Genomic DNA, 20,052 nt, shown 5'->3' with positions numbered 1-20,052 from the left:
TTTATTTCATGTACCTAACAACTTGATTTTTTTTAACGGAAAAAAATAAGGAAAGAAAGCTTCATACGTGAGAGTCCACACGGCGACAAAATCGATGAGGTAGGCATCACATGAGTCAAATAATCATTCGAGCCACTGCTCTCTGCTCAGTGCATTGCATCTGTCATGAAAGTAAAGTAAATGGAATTTGACGTTCTAATGTTAAAATAAACATATAGTTGACGTATATCCCATTTCAGTCATGCATTTTTGTCTTATCGTGTTTACGTATGTCGAATCTCGAATCTGTAAACGGATTAATAACGGGTTGATATAATCTTCGACTTGTTTCTGAAACCATGGTTTGTCTTTTATTTATAATTATAATATATGAATGAATATTGCTAAAATCAACCCGGTGCTACAATTGGTTGTTACAGTGCAAAATTAGAGGATTGTCTCTCCTTAGTCTCACAATATCCATGTGTATTAAATTGCATGAAAGATATTATTATATAAGATTCTGAAAAGTGTAGCGAAACGTTAGATGACTATTCCTAGAAGTCATGCAATATTTGTTATGCATTAAGTTGACTTGAAACAGAACATGTACAACAAAATATTCGAACATAACGAATGCAGGTAATCAGCCTCAAATAAGACAAGCACGTCTTGAAACAACAAAAACTCTCTTTTATTGACACAGTGGACCAAGAAAATATCTTTCAAACATTGCCTAAGTTTTAGTTTGGTCATAATAACACTGAGGAATACGAACCAAGACTTTGTAAATCGATAGAAATTGGTAGCAATATGTTGCAGATTTTTGTGGTTTTATCTATAATATGTGTGTCTTCATTGGAAGGTAAGATCTGCTTTGGAACTGCGTGCACGCACTTTCCGTAAAGCTGAATCCGTTGCAAAATGCTCGCGAAACTTTCACGGTAGATCGTTTGGGACCAAAACTGTATTGAGCTAAAGCTTTTTGAGCAATTTTAATTGCAGTGTGGCATTATATCAGCTTTTAGAGTTTAAATGCCTCGTCTGCAGTAAATGTTTGTGTACCAAAACGTATGCTCTACAATTAATTAATATTGATTATTGAATAACGATTGGAAACTAAAAAAAATGATATTTTGAGGAACATTGTTGTTTTAGAGGCAATTTAATTTTGATTTTATTTCCACAGTAATGTGTCTAACTACAAACCAGATTGCCTGGCACCATTTCAATTTTCTGGGTAGGAATGCACGGTTACATGAGTCGCTTGTTGAGAACATGTTACTTTATTTGATTCTTTTCCAGGATGTAAAGAACAGTGCCTTTTTCACTATGATGTAACATTTAATGATGCTCATAGTCGGTGTGGACATCTCACTAGAGGAGATGTCACCATCTTCGACAGCAAGGCAGTATTTTCTGGCGATGGCTACATTTCTTTACCAGTTTTTGAACGGAACACACTACAACCATACTTCGCTATGGCCTTTAAGGTCAAGTACACTGGAAAGCACGGTAATCGACAAAAGTCTATAGCTATTTTGAGCAATGGGTGTGGTGAGTCGAGACCGTCAATCGAACTCAGCTTACTCGAGTCGACAATGACTCTGAAAATGGTTCTGACTGTCGATGAGATGAAGAGCGAAGAAGTCGTTCTTAGTGTCCCTAATGTCGTAAGTATGTTAGAAAAACATGGTGAAGATTTTGTATGGCGGCTAATAGTAGTCAATTCATCGCTTCGCATCGTTGCTTGGCAAATGCGTAAGGGTGGCCGGGTGGACAGTTTCAGCTTCCATATAAAATTATGGAAGAGACATTGTATCAAAATATCATAATATCCACAAAGGCATGAAAGCTACGAGCAATGTCTCGCTGCTCAGCTTTTATCCCATAGAACTTAACTAACGGGTGTCACTTTTTCTAGGATATAAGAAAAGAAACGTTGATCAAGATAGGACAAGATGGTAATAAGATTCAGTTTAAAGTTGGTGATAAGCCTATTCATGTTATGGAAAAGGGTACGTATGGATGCTAGATATGGCCAATAGGTTTGTTAACGATTGACGGTAAAGTTAACAGTCAAGCTACAGTGTAACAGAAATGAGCTAGCGATGTCCCGCAGTGTGAGCTCCTTGGAGCCTTCTTGTAGCGAGCTCCTTGGAGTCTTCTTGTAGCGAGCTGTTAACCGGAGTTCTATTGGTTGACCTTTACAGGTCACCAAATTTATATGATTGGGATCAATCGCATAGCCTACTAGTCGGCACATCTGACGATGGACCACCACAAACTGTGCGATTTTTCGCAGGTCTCTCCGATGGCGGATAGCATTATATATGTGTGCAATGATAGATAGTGTGTCAGATCTACAACACAGTATCAAGAGTAGCAAGATAAACTACAAATGACATCATTATCTTAATCCACAAAACCTGTTCATCTATTACGTAGAACATAGAACTAGCATGAGCAATACTTTCTGTTACAAATATGATCATGTGTTTGAAAACTTCTATTTTACTAGGAATGTATGAACATATCGTATTATCAGAGTGTCCTTTACAAATTGGATCAGGTTATGGGTTACTTCCCCTTGTAGGAGAATTTGACGAGGTGAGATTATTTTACTGTTTATTTTATAAGATTTAGATACAAAGCGAGTTCACTGTGAATTTAAACAGAATTAAAACTTTTGTTTTTATTAAATTAAATTGAGAAACTCGAGAAAATTCTACATTTCCAAAATTAAGGCTACCCTCCACTCTGATCCACTCAAATCTCTCAACATTGATTTCTGAAATGGTGCTATGAACCAGCTAATTCCCGTTCGACTTCCCCTAACCCTTTCCAGGATCACTACTTTCTTCCAGAAATGCCACTGGAAACGATATATCTACAGCTGTAATCGGCATTGGGTATAACGCATCTGTATGACAATTGGAAATAACAAGGTGCGTGACAAATGGTCTGTATGACTGATGGGAGGATACCATCAATATTGTACTCCATTGTTTTGAGCTATGGTTTGCTTATAATTTTATCTCTAATTTTACTTTCAGTTTGTATTCTACCCGTGTATTAACGAAGGTTTTTTCGAGCAGGAAATATTCCCCTAAATCGTGTTCAGAGGCAGATCACCATTCCAATTGTTTGTATTCGATTATCTTTTGTATTAAAATAATTCCCTGTTTTTTGTATATGACTTGGTAAAGCGATATTGAAATATAACACCAATAATGCTATAACCTGGAGCTTTGTGCTTTGATATTTGTAGAAGAATTTTCAGCCCTGTGGCCCTTTTATACATAGAAGTTATATGCAATTGCATATTTTATGATGGAAGATGTTTAACATTCCCCATCTCCCTCTCACATATCACATCCGCATATTACGCCTGAGGAGGATCGCTAAGTGATGATATCATGTCAGTTTATCACGTCTGGGGAGAATCACTGGTAAGTGACAATATCACATCCGTATATCACGAGGATCTCGGGAAGGTGATGCTATCACAGCCGTATATCACATCTGAGGATGATCACTAGTAGGTGACGACATCACGTCTGAGATGTGACTGGATAGTGTCAGATTTTCGGGCTACGTGATGAGCCTGTGACTGGTGACAAAAGTCTCATTAACTTCTTGTTTCTAGAATCGGGAATACGTAATCGTACTACAGTGATCATCTTCAGTCCAGAAAAATCATCAGCTCAATCAATAGTCCTTAAACAATACATTTTGTTGTCCTTCCTCTTTTAGTTAACCCATTACTTTATGTCGAATAAAACGAAGATACGTCAACTTCCTGGTAATTATATTCTCGGGTGTTCCAATGTACTCGCCTGTTCGAGTGATCGGCTTATTAAATAGTCCGAGCGTTCTTAACCTAACTTTGGAAATCATTCAGCAACAAGAACGTTTGATTTTGATCACCTTTTTTCGATAAACGTGCTTTATATACAAAGAAAAATATTGGATCTACGAGTAGGCTAATTATATAGACTGTGGCTGTATGGGGCTGGATGATATATCTACGATCACAAAATTCCATGCCTTACAGATTTAAATGTAGTTAAGTCGTACGTTCGGGCATATCGGGCAAATATAACGACGAGTTCAACCTAGAATCCAAATGGATTTTTCTGTATCATATTTCGTAAACTAAATATTATCAGGCTCTGGCCAAGTAAGAAACTAAATAATTCACAATGCAATCCTTCATAAAACTTTTTGGAGCTCAAAATCAAGAATATATGTGCTGGCCTTTGCTCCAGTGGTGGATCGAAAGGGGTCGTCATACTCACACTTTATTTACCAGGTACTCGTTTTTTTATTTAAAAAAAAGTAAAACGAATAACCTTGAAAAAAAGGCAATTTCCTAATCAAAATATACCGGACTATTTGCATACCGAACGTCTAAAAGACGGAAGTAGCAGAAACAATTCACTGGATAATCGAATATCTCGGAACTGCGTCACACAATTTTATCAACAAGGGTGGATTTCATTAAAAATCGATTGTAAATTTCTTTTTTGATAAAATTTGGATTAGAACAAAATAATTATATCCATTTAATTTTATTTATTCAGTGCGATTAAACTTTAATTGGGAACTATCCTGTATTCAAGACTTATTAGAAAACTTCTTCTGGACTCTGAAGAAGACGAAGGTTAACGAATGTGTCACTGTTTTGCGATAGTGAGTCAGTGATAGGATATCTTGTGAAATATTTCGTTAAAAACAAAGTAAAATCAATATATTAGGAATTATTTTGGTGTAGATTGGTGTACTCTCAAGCAGGAACAATGAGTCTGTTACAAAAGTTGTTTGGAAGTGGGAAAAAGGACCAAGCTCCTACCCCTCAAGAAGGAATTCAAAGATTGAGGGACATTGAGGAGATGTTGACAAAAAAATCAGACTTTTTAGAAAAGAAAGTAGATCAGGAATTGGCTACTGCTAAAAAACATGGTACTAAGAACAAACGAGTAGCTCTTCAGGCTTTAAAGAGGAAGAAACGGTATGAGAAACAGCTTCAAAACATCGATGGTACACTGTCAACTATAGAATATCAAAGAGAAGCTTTAGAAAACGCTAGTACAAACACAGAAGTCCTTAAAGTTATGGGTTCGGCAGCCAAGGCCTTGAAAGGAGCACACAATAATATGGATGTCGATAAAGTCCACGATTTGATGGATGAAGTTGCTGAACAAAATGAAATTGCTAATGAAATATCAGACGCCATTTCTAATCCTATTGGTTTCGGTCAAGATGTTGACGACGATGACCTAATGGCTGAACTAGAAGAACTTGAACAGCAAGATATTGAAGAACAGTTATTAGATGTCACTGGACCTTCGGCCGATCTCCCATCAGTACCTGTTTCCGAACCTGTCGAGAAGAGGAAAGCAGCTGTTGCTGATGACGATGACGAAATGAACCAATTAGCAGCCTGGGCTTCATAATTTTGTGATATTTCTTCTATTTATAATGTGCAGGGTTGTTTGATTGAGCTGATGTAAAATAGCTCATTAAGCTATCAAAAGTGTTATTGTACTTTGATTTTGATTCATATTGGACTTGGCGATAATGGGGGTTATAATAGATCATGAATTGGGTATTTCTTACCACTTGTACACAACATATTAGCCTAACACTAAAACTGCACCATAAATCGCTATTCCAGTATGTTGAATGAAATATTGCCTTAGATATGAAATGTAGTTATAATGGTCATATCGCAAATTCTATCTTTGTAAGCTTATGAGCGATTATACATCAGCTGAATTTGAGCAAGCTTGCAATTTAGCTGTGTAAATTAATACATGGAATTTCCGTGTGTAAAAAATGGATTGTACACATATTATACATTTCTTCATTTGTTGATAATCTTATGTAAAGAAAATATGCAATGTCAATGTGTAACTGTCAAACAAGGCAAAAGAATTTTATACAATAACTTGTTTTGTTCACAGTCCTATTATTACTAGTGATGACATGCATTGATGTTGTTTTATGTGTAGGGCAGTGCACATTTTAGAGCATCTTTGATTCTGATACATATATATTGTTAGTTAAGGGAAACACCTGATGGTACTTCTGTTTGGAGGAGTTCACTACTCTACAACTTTAACTCAGACTGTTTCGGACTAGATTTTGATTAACGCAATTGTTTGTACAGATTTTTATTGATATCTTGACATCCAAGAATTCAAAGAGTAGGCCAACTTTAATTCGGGGCAGGATATATTTATGTGGTAATTAAATATGTCAAAAAGTCATTTGTGATTTGTTCTGGGATGAGCCCCAAAGTTGTCGTCAAACTGTTCACCAAATGAATTAAATCCTGATGCAGCAAATACAAACCTTCTGATTCTCTTTTCATTCAGGCTTTAATTAAATGCTGAAAGATATGTTATGGAATGATCAAATGTTTATAGATAAATGCTTTTCAGCACAGTATTTAGTATTTAAATTTCATGCTTATTTTTTCATCCTAAAAGCACAAGGAGGGTTAATGATTAAATTTCATGAAATTGTAATGATGAAAATAGGTTTGTAAATATTAGCTCTGTTCTGTATACATGTATATTAATAATCCTATACATCCAATTGTTATTATTGTATATTACTGTCACTATTTTAGAGGGTACACACTTTTTGAATGTTACTATTACCACCAAAATATCTAGCTCTAAAATTGTTCATTTTGTTGAAGTTATTCATTTGAAAGAAATCTTATTTGTGTTATTTTTGTTATAAATAACATCTCTGAATTCCAGAGCAATTATAATAAATTAAAAGATCTTTTGAACCTAACTGACAATAGCCTATTTGAATTTTTTGTTTATCTGGATTAACATGTATGTTTTTCAGTTATAAAGATTTTGCAACTAGGACCTTATTCTCAAAAACTTTACCAAGATCTTATCTAGATTTTCAGATAATAATACAGTAATCTAATTGGATAATAAAACTAAATTTAAAATCCATTTATTGAGAATAAAGCTGTTGTCACCGTGTGACAGCAGGGAGGCATGAAAGTCTTTTTCTGGACAACCAGGTACTAGAGGTTTAAGTCCCCTGAAAAATGATTGATGCCTCTGTGAGCATTCTCATCAAGATAAGTCTATCCCTTTCATTTATGTGCTACTTTTTTCTGTTATATCTAATTTGTATAAAGTGACAAGAGTGTTTTGTAATGATTTTCTGTTATAAATTACATTATTATTCATTAAACTATAAAATCTCCACTTTTTTCAATAAAGAAAAAAAAGTTGCAGACTCAGCAATTAACTGTACTTTTTTGGGAAAAAATGTTAAAGTCCAGTGTGTCAGCTTTACACAGTAGCCTTCAGAGCAAAGAAAAGTATAGGCAATTCTTTTGAAAATTTGACCTGACCCCTCCCTCTCTTCCTTCAACAGTGACTGTTGTGCTGGTCAAGGTCTGTGTCCAATGACCTTCACCTAAACTACAATCACCAGGCATTGCCGATAGGTAATACTTAACTGCAGTCAATTCACAGTCTGTGTACTGACAATGCACTACATTATTAACGAAGTTGTGTTATTTATTATGCGAGATATGATCAGAGTAACCGGATTATGTTCAGGACATAATCTTTATTCTTTGACGAAACGAACGCAGCCCAGTGACTCTCTTTATTTGACGGTCTGGATAATCAAGATTTTGTTTGACGTTTAAGGGGAATTTCCAGAAAAGGTAAACATGATGACTTATAATCATTTGTAAAATTGTAATATTAGTAATTTAGGTAAAAAATAGACATGATTTTTCTATTTGCGAATTGTTCCTTTCAACGTAATTGATACTCAATACTCAAAAAAGGTTTTGATACCTAATATGCAAGATTTTTTTACAAAAACGTTCTTCCTGAATTTCAATACATAATGATTGCATGGTCGGAAGTGATCAAATCATAGTCCGGCTACGACTTCAAGGGAGGTCCAGGATACAATAATAATAATAATTATATTAGACCTATTGACAGTTTCAACTTAGTATCAATCAATTATCAATAATATTAGCTAGACAAAAAGGCTTAATCAAAGAGGGTTAGCTTTAAGTTATTTGATGGAAATGTTGATAGGTGAATGGTGAATAGTTGCTTTACAAATAAATGTAACAATATACCGTATCTGATACTTTTTATTATGATGTATGTAAGGCCTTCATTACACTTTAATATTTGTACATTTTAGATGAATGAAATTAGAATAAAAGGTACAATGGAAACACTAGCTCAAAAACAATTTACCAGAACACCCTCAAGTGAAGAGTCGATAGAAAACAGCATGTTGAAGGAAAAAATAGAGAATTTGAAATTGGTGATTAAACAGAGTAATCAACAATTAGATTCTGAACGAATTAAGATTAAAGGTGTAGAAACTGTTACTAAGTTACTACAGGAGACACGTGATGAGCTGCAGACCACACAGAAACAGAAGCGAGCGCTTGAAGCTGCGGTTAAGAATCTACAGAGCCGATTAACCATTAACTCTTTGCCAGATGATGTCACTCTCCAAGAAAATGATGTTTACGTAGCCAGTCTCTGTCCACAAACTTTAGAGAATTTGTCCAGAGAAAATGTCCGCTTGAAGAATCTCCTACATCAATGTGGTAATGGTGTAGAGGTCAAAGATTTGAACAAATTTCAAGATGTAGGTTTCATTTCATCATTTAATAGATCGAAATCGGATGGTAGACCATAGAAATCGGATTCACTTCGATAGACAAAGGTGTAATGAGGCTTTTGCAGAGCAGATATTGTCAGTACCCCTAAAATTTTGGGCTCCTAGGCTAATCTTCATTATAAGACATCTTATTAAATCAAAGTATTATTTGGCTGTTGATCAAACATTATGGCTCTTTAGGACATTAACTTACTGCCACTGTAACAAGTTAGTTGCCGTGTAATTTTTCAGAAACTCATAACTTGAACAAATGTTCAGTATTAAGAACACAATTTGGTTTATGTTAATGCAGTGATATTATTGAACTTTTATTCATATTTATACTAAAATATTTAGAAATTAACCAGAAATACTAATCGTAAATTACAATCTTTCTGGCAAAGGTTAACTTATTATTAGTTTACATTCAAATATCAAATATATTTTCAGACTATCGATGACTTAAATAAACGGATCACCAATTTAACTGTGGAGAACGATCATCTACAGAACCAGTTAAGAAATGCACAAGACTCCAATAACAAATATGGCTATGAGAACCAGAGTTATGGAGACCAAATTGCAATAGAAAATCACCAAGAATTAGAAAATTTTCAAACAATTTTGAGAAGTTTTGCGAGTCAATGTCAAGATTTAGATTCAAAGTTGAATAAAGTAAAAGAAGAAAGCAATGTGAGGCGATCATCATCTTCATCATCTATTTCTAATGACAGGTCATCTTTTCAGGTTTGTATTTTAATTTTTCACAGGTCAAATGTGTTTAGGGTAACATAAGCTACAGGCCTGTAGCTAATGGTTATGGGGGGGCGGATTGATGTTTGTTTTTGCTCAATGAAAACTTTTGATGAATTGAATCCCTTATTGAGTGACATCAAACTTTTTGTCCAGGGCCTTAGCAATCAAGTACTGTTTCATATAAAATCAATTCAGTTTCTCCGTGGTATACATATATATGTGATGAAAAACTGAGGCTGATTAAAGATACTTCTGCAATTGCCTCCATGACCTTTCATACCTTCATTACTAGGCTATAGTGTAGAACATAAGAATGTAAAACACCCTTTGATTTTATTTCACCAATAGTCCAGGAAGATGATGGTGTAAAACTCATTTGTTTCCATATTTTTTACAGCACGTCACTAGTGAAGAATTAGAAATATTGAAGAAAAATAATTTACAATTAGAGAGTAAAGTAACAGAGGTAATGTTGTTTAATTTTGTGTGTAATATTAAGCAGCAATGGCAGGTGTGGCGCCAGGCAGGGTAGGGTATATTTACTTTAGGCACCTGTAGGGCTGGGCGATATTGGTTCAAGTTGATATCAGGATATTAAGCATATGGGTATAAATCGCGATATTTTTTAATTTTTTTTTTTACTGGTTCTTGAAAGAAAATTATGAACTAGAAATGTAACATAAAACAATAAATATCTCTAAAAATACCCCAGTCTTGAATATCATGAAAAAAAAAATCTATTTCATACATCAAGTTACTTGTTAAAATTATGTTGATAGATGATCTTATCTGGACAAAAATTCTATATTATGATAACTACCATCAGGTTATATCACGATATGGCGATATATCGGTATTTTTGATTTTTTAATTAACAATTTAAATTCCTATATCGGTATTTATAGTGATACCGGTACATCGCCCAGCCCTAGGCACCTGATACAACTTTTCTTTATAGTTCCTCATTTGAAGTTTCTTATTTTGATACCCAAATCATTTGCCTTTGTAGATAACTTCAATGAATGTAAGATGGCAGGAGTATACAAAACAACTAGTTAGAACCATACAGGAACAGAAAACCGAGATATTGAACCATCAATCTATTCTTCAAGAGAGAACAGCAGAAATTAACAGTCTACGTACTAAGTTTCCGTCTGGGATTGAAAGTACATTAAATGAAGCTTATGACCAATGTCAACAAATACAACAAGAGAAAGCAATAGTATGTATTTTTTGGTTTTTTTGATTATACACTGTAATAAGTTATGAATGTTGGGTATTGGTTTATTGTAAAATAGGACCATGGTAGGGATCTATTTGCTGCGATAGAAAGTTTTAGGATTAAGTGATTTTACCTCCAAAAAGGATACTTATTGCATAGTGGAAATGCCACAAATTAAGTGATCCATTGATATGAATAGCCAATTTGATGTCATTAAACACTCGCTCAACAGCAAGAAAATGTGCTTAAAACTGCCCTTTCTTGGAAATGTATGAAAGTAAAATTCATCTGAAAGTATCTTGAAATAGCTTAATCAATTCCATATTGAATGATGTAAAATATTATTAGTTTCGAGTTAGTGGGATTGGAGAAGTAGGCCTTAAAGACGTCAAGGTGGTGATTTTATGCAGTGACACCACGTTACCTTTTCATCGTTTGGGTTATGAGCCTCGTTCTGGATTCAATATGGCTGATGCATGAATAAGGTCTATACTATATGTATATATTATTATTATAACTAATTGTCATAGGACACATTCTTCTTGCATCTTCTGCCAAAATTGTTCAGAGAGTCCACAATGCACAGCCAAGAACTATTGTATGTACATGGATTTAAATCCCTCATTTTAGGCTGAACAAGAGGCTTCACAGTTTAAATCATTATACCAAGAATTGAATCATTCAGTGGAAGAAAAACAGGCCAGAATCCAAGAACTTCAGGAACGTGTGAGGAACTTGTCTTCTGGACCCAATATTGGTGAAGATAGCGCAGAAACTATCACAGTTCTGATGGCTCAGATTCAAATTTGTGCTGAAGATTTTGAAAAGGAGAGGAAAGATCGAGCTCGTGCTCAATCAGAATTGACAGATGTTCGAGCTCAACTGGAGAAGAGCAAGAAGGAAGTAAGCCTAGTTTTTTTTCATCTTTTCTTTGTCAGCATGTCCGCACAATTGACTCATTTGACTCAAATTCTTGTCCACTTAGCAAGGTTTATATTGTTACAATAGTTTATGGACAAAGTTAATGCTTTTCTGTTTTTATATGATGGGATTGAGAGTGTACTGCAAGTTTTTTTCATGGATTTGTTTCGCTTCAGGCCAAGGTTTTATCTATTGTAAGGTCGTTAAACAGACAATTTTTCACTGAAAATATCTGATAGGAATATCAAATTATGTAAAAACCATCAACTTATACATGTATTTAAGCAATAAACTGTTACCCTATGGTGGTTATTGTCGTATATCAGGACAAAGATTGGCTGGAAAATTCAATTAATTAATTGGATTAATTTTCCAGCCAAGCTTTGTCCTGATATACGACCATAACCGCCATAGGGTAACAGTTTATTGCTTATATATACGTTTTCAAGACATTCTAATTTTGATACAAAGACTTTAGTATGAATTTAAGTAGGGCCTATTTCTTTACGTTTCAACATTTGGGACTACCGACATGATTGTAGACCATTTATTTGATATAATGACGTCAATGAATAACAACGTCATTGGTTAAAATTACTACGCCTAATGTTTTGGTGATGAGGCAATGGCGTTTATAGTGATATAAATGCCACACGAATTTGTATTAGACCAATGGATAAAATAATAGCTAATGTAAATATTGTTATAAATTTTAGGCTGATAGGTATAGAGTGATGTACCAGACTAAAATAAATCAACCCCGAGATTTATACCAACCAACAGCTTTCATTCCTGCTGTACAATCTAATGTAGAGGTAAGGATGTAGTGTTTAACTGATATAGAAGTGGTCTTTTTTAACTTGTACATGACATCACATATACTTAGTACAAAATGTTACTTTTCTTAAGGGTATTTTGACTGTTATTTTGTTACTATTGCATTGTCTGTTGAAATCATTATTAGAATATCTTACTATTCGCAAATAAGATAATTTTAATAGTCTGATAATTTGAAATAACAACCAAAATTCAGTTCGAAACCATACTAAATAGGAAGTTGTCTGTCATTGTATTGTTATTTCGAATACAGAATTTGGTATGAATATGTTGATCTACATCATGTGATTCTATGATTTTTTTTATTTCAGGCTCAACTGGCATCAAGAGGGCATCGTGAAAGAGAAGAATTAGTAATAGATGGACCAGGTTCGCTAAACCTCAAAGATTATGAAATACTCGATCCTTCGAGTAAAGATGTCTACCAATCTTTGCCAGTTCCTGTTCCAGATAAGAGGTCATTTTTGAAATCAAAGTCAGTTCCAGGCAGAAAGCAAAGTACTGAAAGAGCTAATGAAGTCCTATGTTGTCCAAAATGTAGTAAAGATTTTGCGGAGGGACAAAAGTTGTTGGATCATATTGAAACTTGCGTCGAGTAAGATTTTTGGAATGAAATTCTAGCCAAAATATTGAATTTCTGAAGATCATTTATTTATGTATTCTTGATATTTTGGCGTTATTTGCTCTCTTAATTTAAATTTTGTGATAATATAATATATAATTTTGTAACAAATTATGATATTCTAAACTTATAAAATGGCTAAAAGATGGCCATGAATTGATTCTTAATTCCATGGCAAATTTCAGTAAAGTTTATAAATCTGCCGAGATTATCTGCATCACCAGAACTCAAATCATGCTGCCAACATGGGTTTCTGAAACATAATCCTCATCAGGACAGCTCAAGATACCATATTCTAATCTTTGTTATTGTTTAAAGTTTATTTAAACTCAAGTGCTTTCCACCTAAAATGTTTCATCTATTTTGCATAATACTATTCAATGTTGGTATCAGTGCTATATTTTACAATAAAAGAAAATAACTTTATAATTGCAGGTATTGTTTTAGTTATTTGTACGGCATTTTATTATTTTTTCATTCCCAAGTTATACAGGGCCCCGTTCCACTAAAAAATCGTGCAATCAATTTTGTCGTAAGTATGGCACTTCTTGATGCAAAATTCCTTAAATTTTTATTATTAGATTTTTTGTGGAATGGGCTCCAGTAATGGAAACTATATTGATGCATTTTCTAGCGCTGAAAATCATACACACAATAGTTTATCTATGATAGATCTTTAGACAAAAATCTTTGTGCATATCTGGACACAATTCGAACCAAATTTGGTAGTAGATTAGTCTGTGTTAAAAAATATAACCGACTGCTCGTATTACTGTTTAGTCCTCTTAAGAGCACAAAGATCTCAAATATCTATTTGATTGTAACGAATATACCTGATTATGAAATATACCTCCTGAACAAGGACAAAAATTAACAAAAAAATTAAAAATAGAAATCTCATTTATTTAATATTAGATATTAAAATATAAACAATTAAAAATAATATACATTAACATATAAAGATGATGTGAGACCTATTTAAAAAAAAAATGTATTGTAGTCATTTGGTAAACTTTATTTAAAATATAGTTATGAAACCTTATATGGAAATTCTGTTTCTGCAAAAATTCTCATATTTAAAAGATTTAATTTTGTAGTCAGCTTTTTGCCCAGCAAAGTAACATACACCAACAGAATCTGGATTTTGACATAATAAGAGGAGGGAACTTGAAATGTTAGTAAAGACGAGGGAAGTAACTCCAAATCCCTTGGAGCCTTATTCTTGAAAACGCAACTTACAAATTTAATTGTTACAATCATCTGATTGGTGTATTTCTGAAAAATTGGATTTTTATCTTAGTGAAGTTTTCATGATTAGCACCCCTGGTGAAGAATTTTACAACCTTAGAAATATCTTATATGCTAACCAAGACTTATTTTGAACTGTCAAATGCATTCTCGTATATCTTGACCATACACCATATAAAAACATATAATGCAAATTCAAATAATTACAGGCCTGTTCGATTAAACAAATGTAGCTGTATGTTTAACACATTCACATTACCATGCTGGAATGCATACCAATATTTTAAACCCTGTGAATAAACTTGTGTATAGGACACATTTACTTTGCCCAATGGAATGGAAAGTATTCATTTGAATATAGTAAGCCCTAATTTTCATCATTTAATATTCATATCATTTTACCAACAGCACAAAATTAATTTCCCCACTGAAGTTACTTATCTGCCTTTTGTGTCTGAGCTTTCAAAGTAATGCATTTATCTTGTATATCAAATGGAAGAATGGAATAAAACATCATAATTAGCAGAATAGTCAAGAGGTATTTTGCTTTTAAGTGATTTGGCACCAAGTACAGCGGCACCAATGGCTGCAGACGCTTTCAGTCGTAATAACATGACTTCTTTTATTCCGATTAGTTTACCATTCTGTTTTAAGTTTTCTACAAAACCTGTAATGGATTGAAATATATTTCACTTTGACTTTGCGATAAATCTAGTAATTGTAGATGGTGTTGAATCTGAACCATTAGATTAGATGCCTAAGTAGGTCCACAGAATGGTGAGCTCCAATTAAACTGGGGGTGCCAGCCCAGTCATATTTCTGGATGGTCATTCAAACATTTAGACTCTGGAATTTGGGAGGGCAAACCACTATTGCAGGTAATCGACTTAAACTTCACTACAGAAGGATTAACAGTACAATACCTACCAAGTTCAAGTAATGGCCAACTTTTGAACACAGAACCAACACAAACTATTCTTATACCTCCTTCTTCATTGATTAAACTCTGTAAATATTTAAATATTGGAAAACTTATCTTCAGGTTAACAGACATTAGGTTATACAGTGAAACTAGCTGTACATGTATCTGCATATATCCATCTACGACAACATCATGCAGTTACACATGTTTCTGGTTTGTTGAAAGATGATATACCAGACATAATTGACAGTATTTATCCACATCTTTACACAAAGATTAATGAAAAAAAAAAAGTAAACTGTAGATTGTGACAACCACATTACCTAAGACATTGAAACTCAAAGAATGTAGAAGAAATAGTTGTTATTAACCCACCTTGTCCATTTTTGGTACGAGAGCTATAACATGTTGAGCTAAGAGTTTACCAGCCTCTTTGAATACATGACACACTAATGGGTCTTTAGTTTCTAAAATGATATCAGGAATATTTACAAATTAATATCTATATTAGTACCATGAATATCTTATTGTAAACTATGTTTTTATTTTTAAATTGTGACAAAGTGTATGTTTAAATATTAAAATACTCTTTTCTTACCTGATGATATTTCCTTACAGAAACCTGCTATATGAGCTTTATTAAAATTACTATAAAAATGTTGTAACATTCCACCTTGATCAGTTACCTGTGAAGGAGAAATATATTTCATAGGTTAGTTATTTTTAAAAAGTAAAAAGTCATGATTTTGTCAAGGGGACTCTCCAAAATTGGTTACGGGTATTGCTATTAGCATGTTAGCAAACATCTCACGATGCACATCTTTACCAAAAAGACTGGATACACCATCTACTTCATCCAAAAAAGTAAATGAAACAACCAGGATTCAAATGACTGGTTCTGCATCCAGGGAGGGACTGGGTTTCCAAGATAATTGAAGTCTTCAGGCCCCAGGCCCACATCCAAGTCCTGTGGTCAGACACCCCAGTATGCCCCTACCAGTATTCAAGTACTCTTCATGTACAATGAAGCAGGCAGGCTGAACAATGCTAAGGTTTAAGTATTAAAAGATTTACTACAAAACATCATAACATTACCTTAAAGTATTTAAACATGGCCTTTTCTACAACACTAACATCATATTGTGTAGAGAATAAATTATCAACATGATCAAAATATATCTTTATTGCTTTCTGGGCTATCCAATATCCTGAATATTACAAATTACACATAGTAATAACAAGTGCTTTTTAGATAAAAAGATCAGATACAATGTATCTATTTGTTTAACATGTCAGCCCTTCCACTAAACAAAGATATCACCCATGCAGAGATTCAACTGTGGACCTCAAGACATACTTTCTGAGTCACAACGGTTCCAATCTTCCAACAAAAGATGGAATAAAGGAAATAAAAACTTAAAAGTTTAGATAATACCTGAAGCCTCATCCCCTATAGCGTGTCCCCACCCCCCACATCTATGTTCTGACAGGTCAGGGTTAATTAGCTGACCAACCGAACCAGTACCAGCTATCAACACAACTCCACCTGGAAGTATAAAAATACATGGAATTAAATGTGTTTTCTAGCTTTTTTATGGGTATTGAGACCATCTTATTTGCATCTTCCATTTCTCAAGAACCTAAGAAGTCTGACTAATAATCATAACATACTCCCCATTTAAAAATAATAATCTTATAGCTTATGCAATAGCTTAAACTGTGACTGACTGTCCATAAAAGAAATATCGAATATACAGTTCATCCCAGATTATTCTTATCGACTTCTTGTGGCATTGACCTTTGTATCCATTTAAAGCAGTATCAACTCAATCAAACCTAAAGTCATCAGGTTCCTGTAACTTACCGCCATCAATTGCTGTAGCTAGAGAACCAACAGCATCATTAGCAAGAAAGATATTCTCTGTAGCTTGAGGGTAGGTTTTCTTCAGGTGTTTTTCTAGATTCACTCTGGATTCTTCTTCATCAATACCACTTAATGACATTCCCTGTACAATAAAATAAACAGAGTTTTGTCTGTTGAAAACTGTAAAAATTGTAAGGTTTTCAAGTTCTTCGAAAGTCGCACAAAGTGATTTATGCCGATTTGTCACATGAATTTTGCCTGACATGACCACATAGTCATAGAATGCAAATTCATTAAGTGCCATGATATTTTGTATATTGATTGTTTGGGGCCATTTTATCTAAAACAATATAGTTTCAAATAAGGTTATGGTTTCCTTTTCATTTATTTATTTTTCCTGTCAGATTTCTTGTGAAAAAGACTCACCAGAGCTTTTAAAGGGATGGTTTTATCAAGACCAGCTTTCTGTTTTGAGTCCTCTACCATATTATTGATTCTTTTATTACATTCTTCTAAACCTATCAACTACAGAACACAAAAACAATTAAGCAAGTCCTTTCCAGTGAAAAATAACAAAAAAATAAACAGCTTTTAGTTGTTTTAATCATAAATGTAAATCATTGAAGAAATCAATACTCATACTGTACCCATTGGTTTGTGCAGGCTTCTTCACTCCAAGACATAATTTTACCATCAGATCTTAAAATCACCATTTTCGAATGGGTGGCTCCTCTGTAAAAAATATATACAGAATACAGAGATATTAACTTAAGGGTAATCTACAGCAATCTAAATGTGAAAATGACTCCTAATTCACATGTTTCTGGCTATATCACTTAAGCTTGAGTTTGCTCTAGTTTTGAGGTGTCACATATTCCATTTAAGGCATTAAACTTTTCCTTTTCCTTAATTTATCCTCTATCCTCTTAGTTGACCTATCCATAGTACTGTACTGTATACTAATACCGGTACAGTTCTATGACCTATCAGACCTATCAGGCCCTTGCCTTGTTAAAGCATTAGGTGAGCCAAAAAATCCACCATTCTTCTTTATATTAGCCTTATACACCAATATTAACTACTCCATAGTTCACTGATAGCCTGGGCAGATATAAAGTCATATATCAGGTCTTATGTATACCATAGCCTATTACTTCTATTCCAGTACACTACGTTATCGGAGTAAAGTACCAAAATACATACTAGAAAATGTACAATATATTTACCCCTCTATTCCTCCATAATAAACAAAGTCCTGAGTCGCCATTTTGTGTATTACAATCAATACTCCACGTCTGTATTGTTCAAGAAGGATGGCACAGTAAGTTTAAAGTAAATAAAGCTTTATTTTACAGTCTATTGGCCATTGAACAACGTTAAGTTTAATGGTCAAAGGGAAACAACTCTAGTTAATAATGAATTTTTAAGACTACAATTAAATAACAGTGCAGGTTTCTTTCTGCAGTTTAAAGCCATATGTTTGCAAGTTGACTAGATGTTCATTTGCATTCATAAAAACAGATTTGCGAATATATCTGTCTGTCTATTAATGTTTAACATTAGGAACTTTTGTTACTAAGCTTATGTCTAAGTCAATTTTGTTTTTTCCATTAATGTCATTAGATTGAGTAATTCTTGTTTTATAAACTTCTTTTGGTTGAAGATTTTTTAAAAAGTCTGATTTGTAAGTTTTCAGATTTATTTTCAACTCTTTATTACAATTATGATATAAATATTTCAAAATTCATCATCTTAATCAATTTTAGGTTGTTATTCTATTGCATTTATTGTCTTTCTTGTCTTATGGATTGATTCATTTTAAAGTGCAGCCTCATAGAGAATTTCACAGTATTTTCAGGAACTGTTTGTAAGAGTTAGATAGAAATCCCTTTGGTATTAGGCCTTACGAACATAATGTGCAATAATTCTATGTATTTTGAATATATTTTAATATTTTTGAAAGTATTTTACATTAGATCTATATACATACAACAAATAACATTCAACTAATTATTAAAATACATTTCAGGAGGGATATTACCATGCTCACAATCAATATAGACATGCTTCCAAAAAACTGAAAAATCTCTGTAAAGGATAGCACAAGATGCAAATGGTCAGATTCCACTGAAAATTATTGTACAATTTTTGTGATAAGGGTTCACTAATTGCAAAATATGCTTGTATCACATCATGACGCCCTTCACAATTAGTGATTCCATCAAACACTTAGTGGAATTGCAGAAACCACAGACATTTAATCGAAAATTCTTTACAATACTTTAAGTACATTAAAGCCTCTAGATATTTGTTTGTAATATAAGTATTACAATTTATTGTGATGATATGATACATGTATGTACATAGATACAGATATGAAAAGAAAAATAGAGGAAAGTGTAGAAAGTGTGTTTTTTCTACAAGACTTTTTGACATGGTATGCTGAAAATGAAAGAGAAAGAATGAAATTTACACATTATTGATACAAGGTTACAAGCAGAAAACTCAAGATGTCATATGGAAATCCATCTTCACAATGTCAGGGTATAGGCTTGTATCAAGGAATGCAGCAATTTGATTGGATTGTATGCAAGTGAATACAACTAATCAAGAGCCCTCGACAAAAAGATTGTAACAATTATAGCTTATGGTTAATAGATTTTCTGTTGAGAGCTCTCTTTGGCTGTATGACAGTGTACAAACCAATCAAATCACTGCATTTACAGACTTCCATGATATAAGAAAGTTGGCTTTTGCAGTCAAGATATAAGATATTTATAATAGCTTCACATTGTGAAGATGATGGGAATCAGGAAGTGCAAGCAAGAAGGAGTGTGCACATCATAAGTCTAGAAAAACTAAGTCTGTTTCAAATATATCAATAAATTCAGAGTAAAGAAAAAAGGAAGATATCAACAACTATATATTAGTACATAAAAAACCTATTTACATTTTAAAAATATCCTATCACACAATTAATGTTTTCTGAAAAA

At 33.4% G+C, this 20,052-nt stretch overlaps 5 protein-coding genes across 5 annotated transcripts in view; 3 read left to right on the top strand and 2 right to left on the bottom strand.

Moving 5' to 3' along the window:
• Positions 1-792: 792 nt before the first annotated feature.
• On the top strand, positions 793-3,092 carry LOTGIDRAFT_159120 (hypothetical protein; the record flags this gene model as incomplete). The annotated part of the gene is made up of 5 exons (XM_009052771.1): positions 793-844; positions 1,285-1,652; positions 1,904-1,997; positions 2,501-2,589; positions 3,036-3,092. 5 exons carry the CDS (start codon positions 793-795, stop codon positions 3,090-3,092), a joined length of 660 nt encoding a protein of 219 aa, XP_009051019.1.
• A 1,360-nt stretch (positions 3,093-4,452) lies between these two features.
• LOTGIDRAFT_203722 (hypothetical protein) lies at positions 4,453-7,226 on the top strand. Its single transcript, XM_009052770.1, has one exon. The coding sequence runs from the start codon at positions 4,782-4,784 to the stop codon at positions 5,436-5,438; it is 657 nt and encodes a 218-aa protein (XP_009051018.1). The 5' UTR covers positions 4,453-4,781; the 3' UTR covers positions 5,439-7,226.
• A 476-nt stretch (positions 7,227-7,702) lies between these two features.
• Positions 7,703-13,459, top strand: LOTGIDRAFT_231392 (hypothetical protein). Its single transcript, XM_009052769.1, has 8 exons — positions 7,703-7,748; positions 8,197-8,655; positions 9,118-9,414; positions 9,821-9,889; positions 10,433-10,645; positions 11,276-11,548; positions 12,283-12,381; positions 12,715-13,459. The coding sequence occupies exons 2-8, from the start codon at positions 8,197-8,199 to the stop codon at positions 13,000-13,002; spliced, it is 1,698 nt and encodes a 565-aa protein (XP_009051017.1). The 5' UTR covers positions 7,703-7,748; the 3' UTR covers positions 13,003-13,459.
• Positions 13,460-14,761: 1,302 nt separating this feature from the next.
• Positions 14,762-18,307, bottom strand: LOTGIDRAFT_206236 (hypothetical protein; the record flags this gene model as incomplete). Its single annotated transcript, XM_009052768.1, has 10 exons — positions 18,286-18,307; positions 17,707-17,791; positions 17,486-17,584; positions 17,060-17,201; positions 16,631-16,741; positions 16,291-16,403; positions 15,794-15,881; positions 15,571-15,662; positions 15,201-15,279; positions 14,762-14,940 (listed from the first exon to the last, which is right to left on the bottom strand). Exons 2-10 carry the CDS (start codon positions 17,770-17,772, stop codon positions 14,762-14,764), a joined length of 969 nt encoding a protein of 322 aa, XP_009051016.1. The 5' UTR covers positions 17,773-17,791; positions 18,286-18,307.
• A 438-nt stretch (positions 18,308-18,745) lies between these two features.
• The window catches only part of LOTGIDRAFT_231390 (hypothetical protein), a 4,919-nt gene continuing 3,612 nt past the window's right edge, over positions 18,746-20,052 (bottom strand). Inside the window, exons 11-12 of the mRNA XM_009052767.1 lie at positions 19,287-20,052; positions 18,746-19,266 (exon numbers count right to left, since the gene is read on the bottom strand). The gene's annotated coding sequence lies outside the window, so the exon portion shown is untranslated. The remainder of the gene's footprint in view (positions 19,267-19,286) is intronic.

Source organism: Lottia gigantea (assembly GCF_000327385.1).
Source record: "Lottia gigantea unplaced genomic scaffold LOTGIsca_19, whole genome shotgun sequence".
In the NCBI taxonomy this organism is placed as follows: domain Eukaryota; kingdom Metazoa; phylum Mollusca; class Gastropoda; family Lottiidae; genus Lottia; species Lottia gigantea.
The sequence above is the reverse complement of the archived record's forward strand: the minus strand, read 5'-3'. Positions and strand labels throughout refer to the sequence as shown.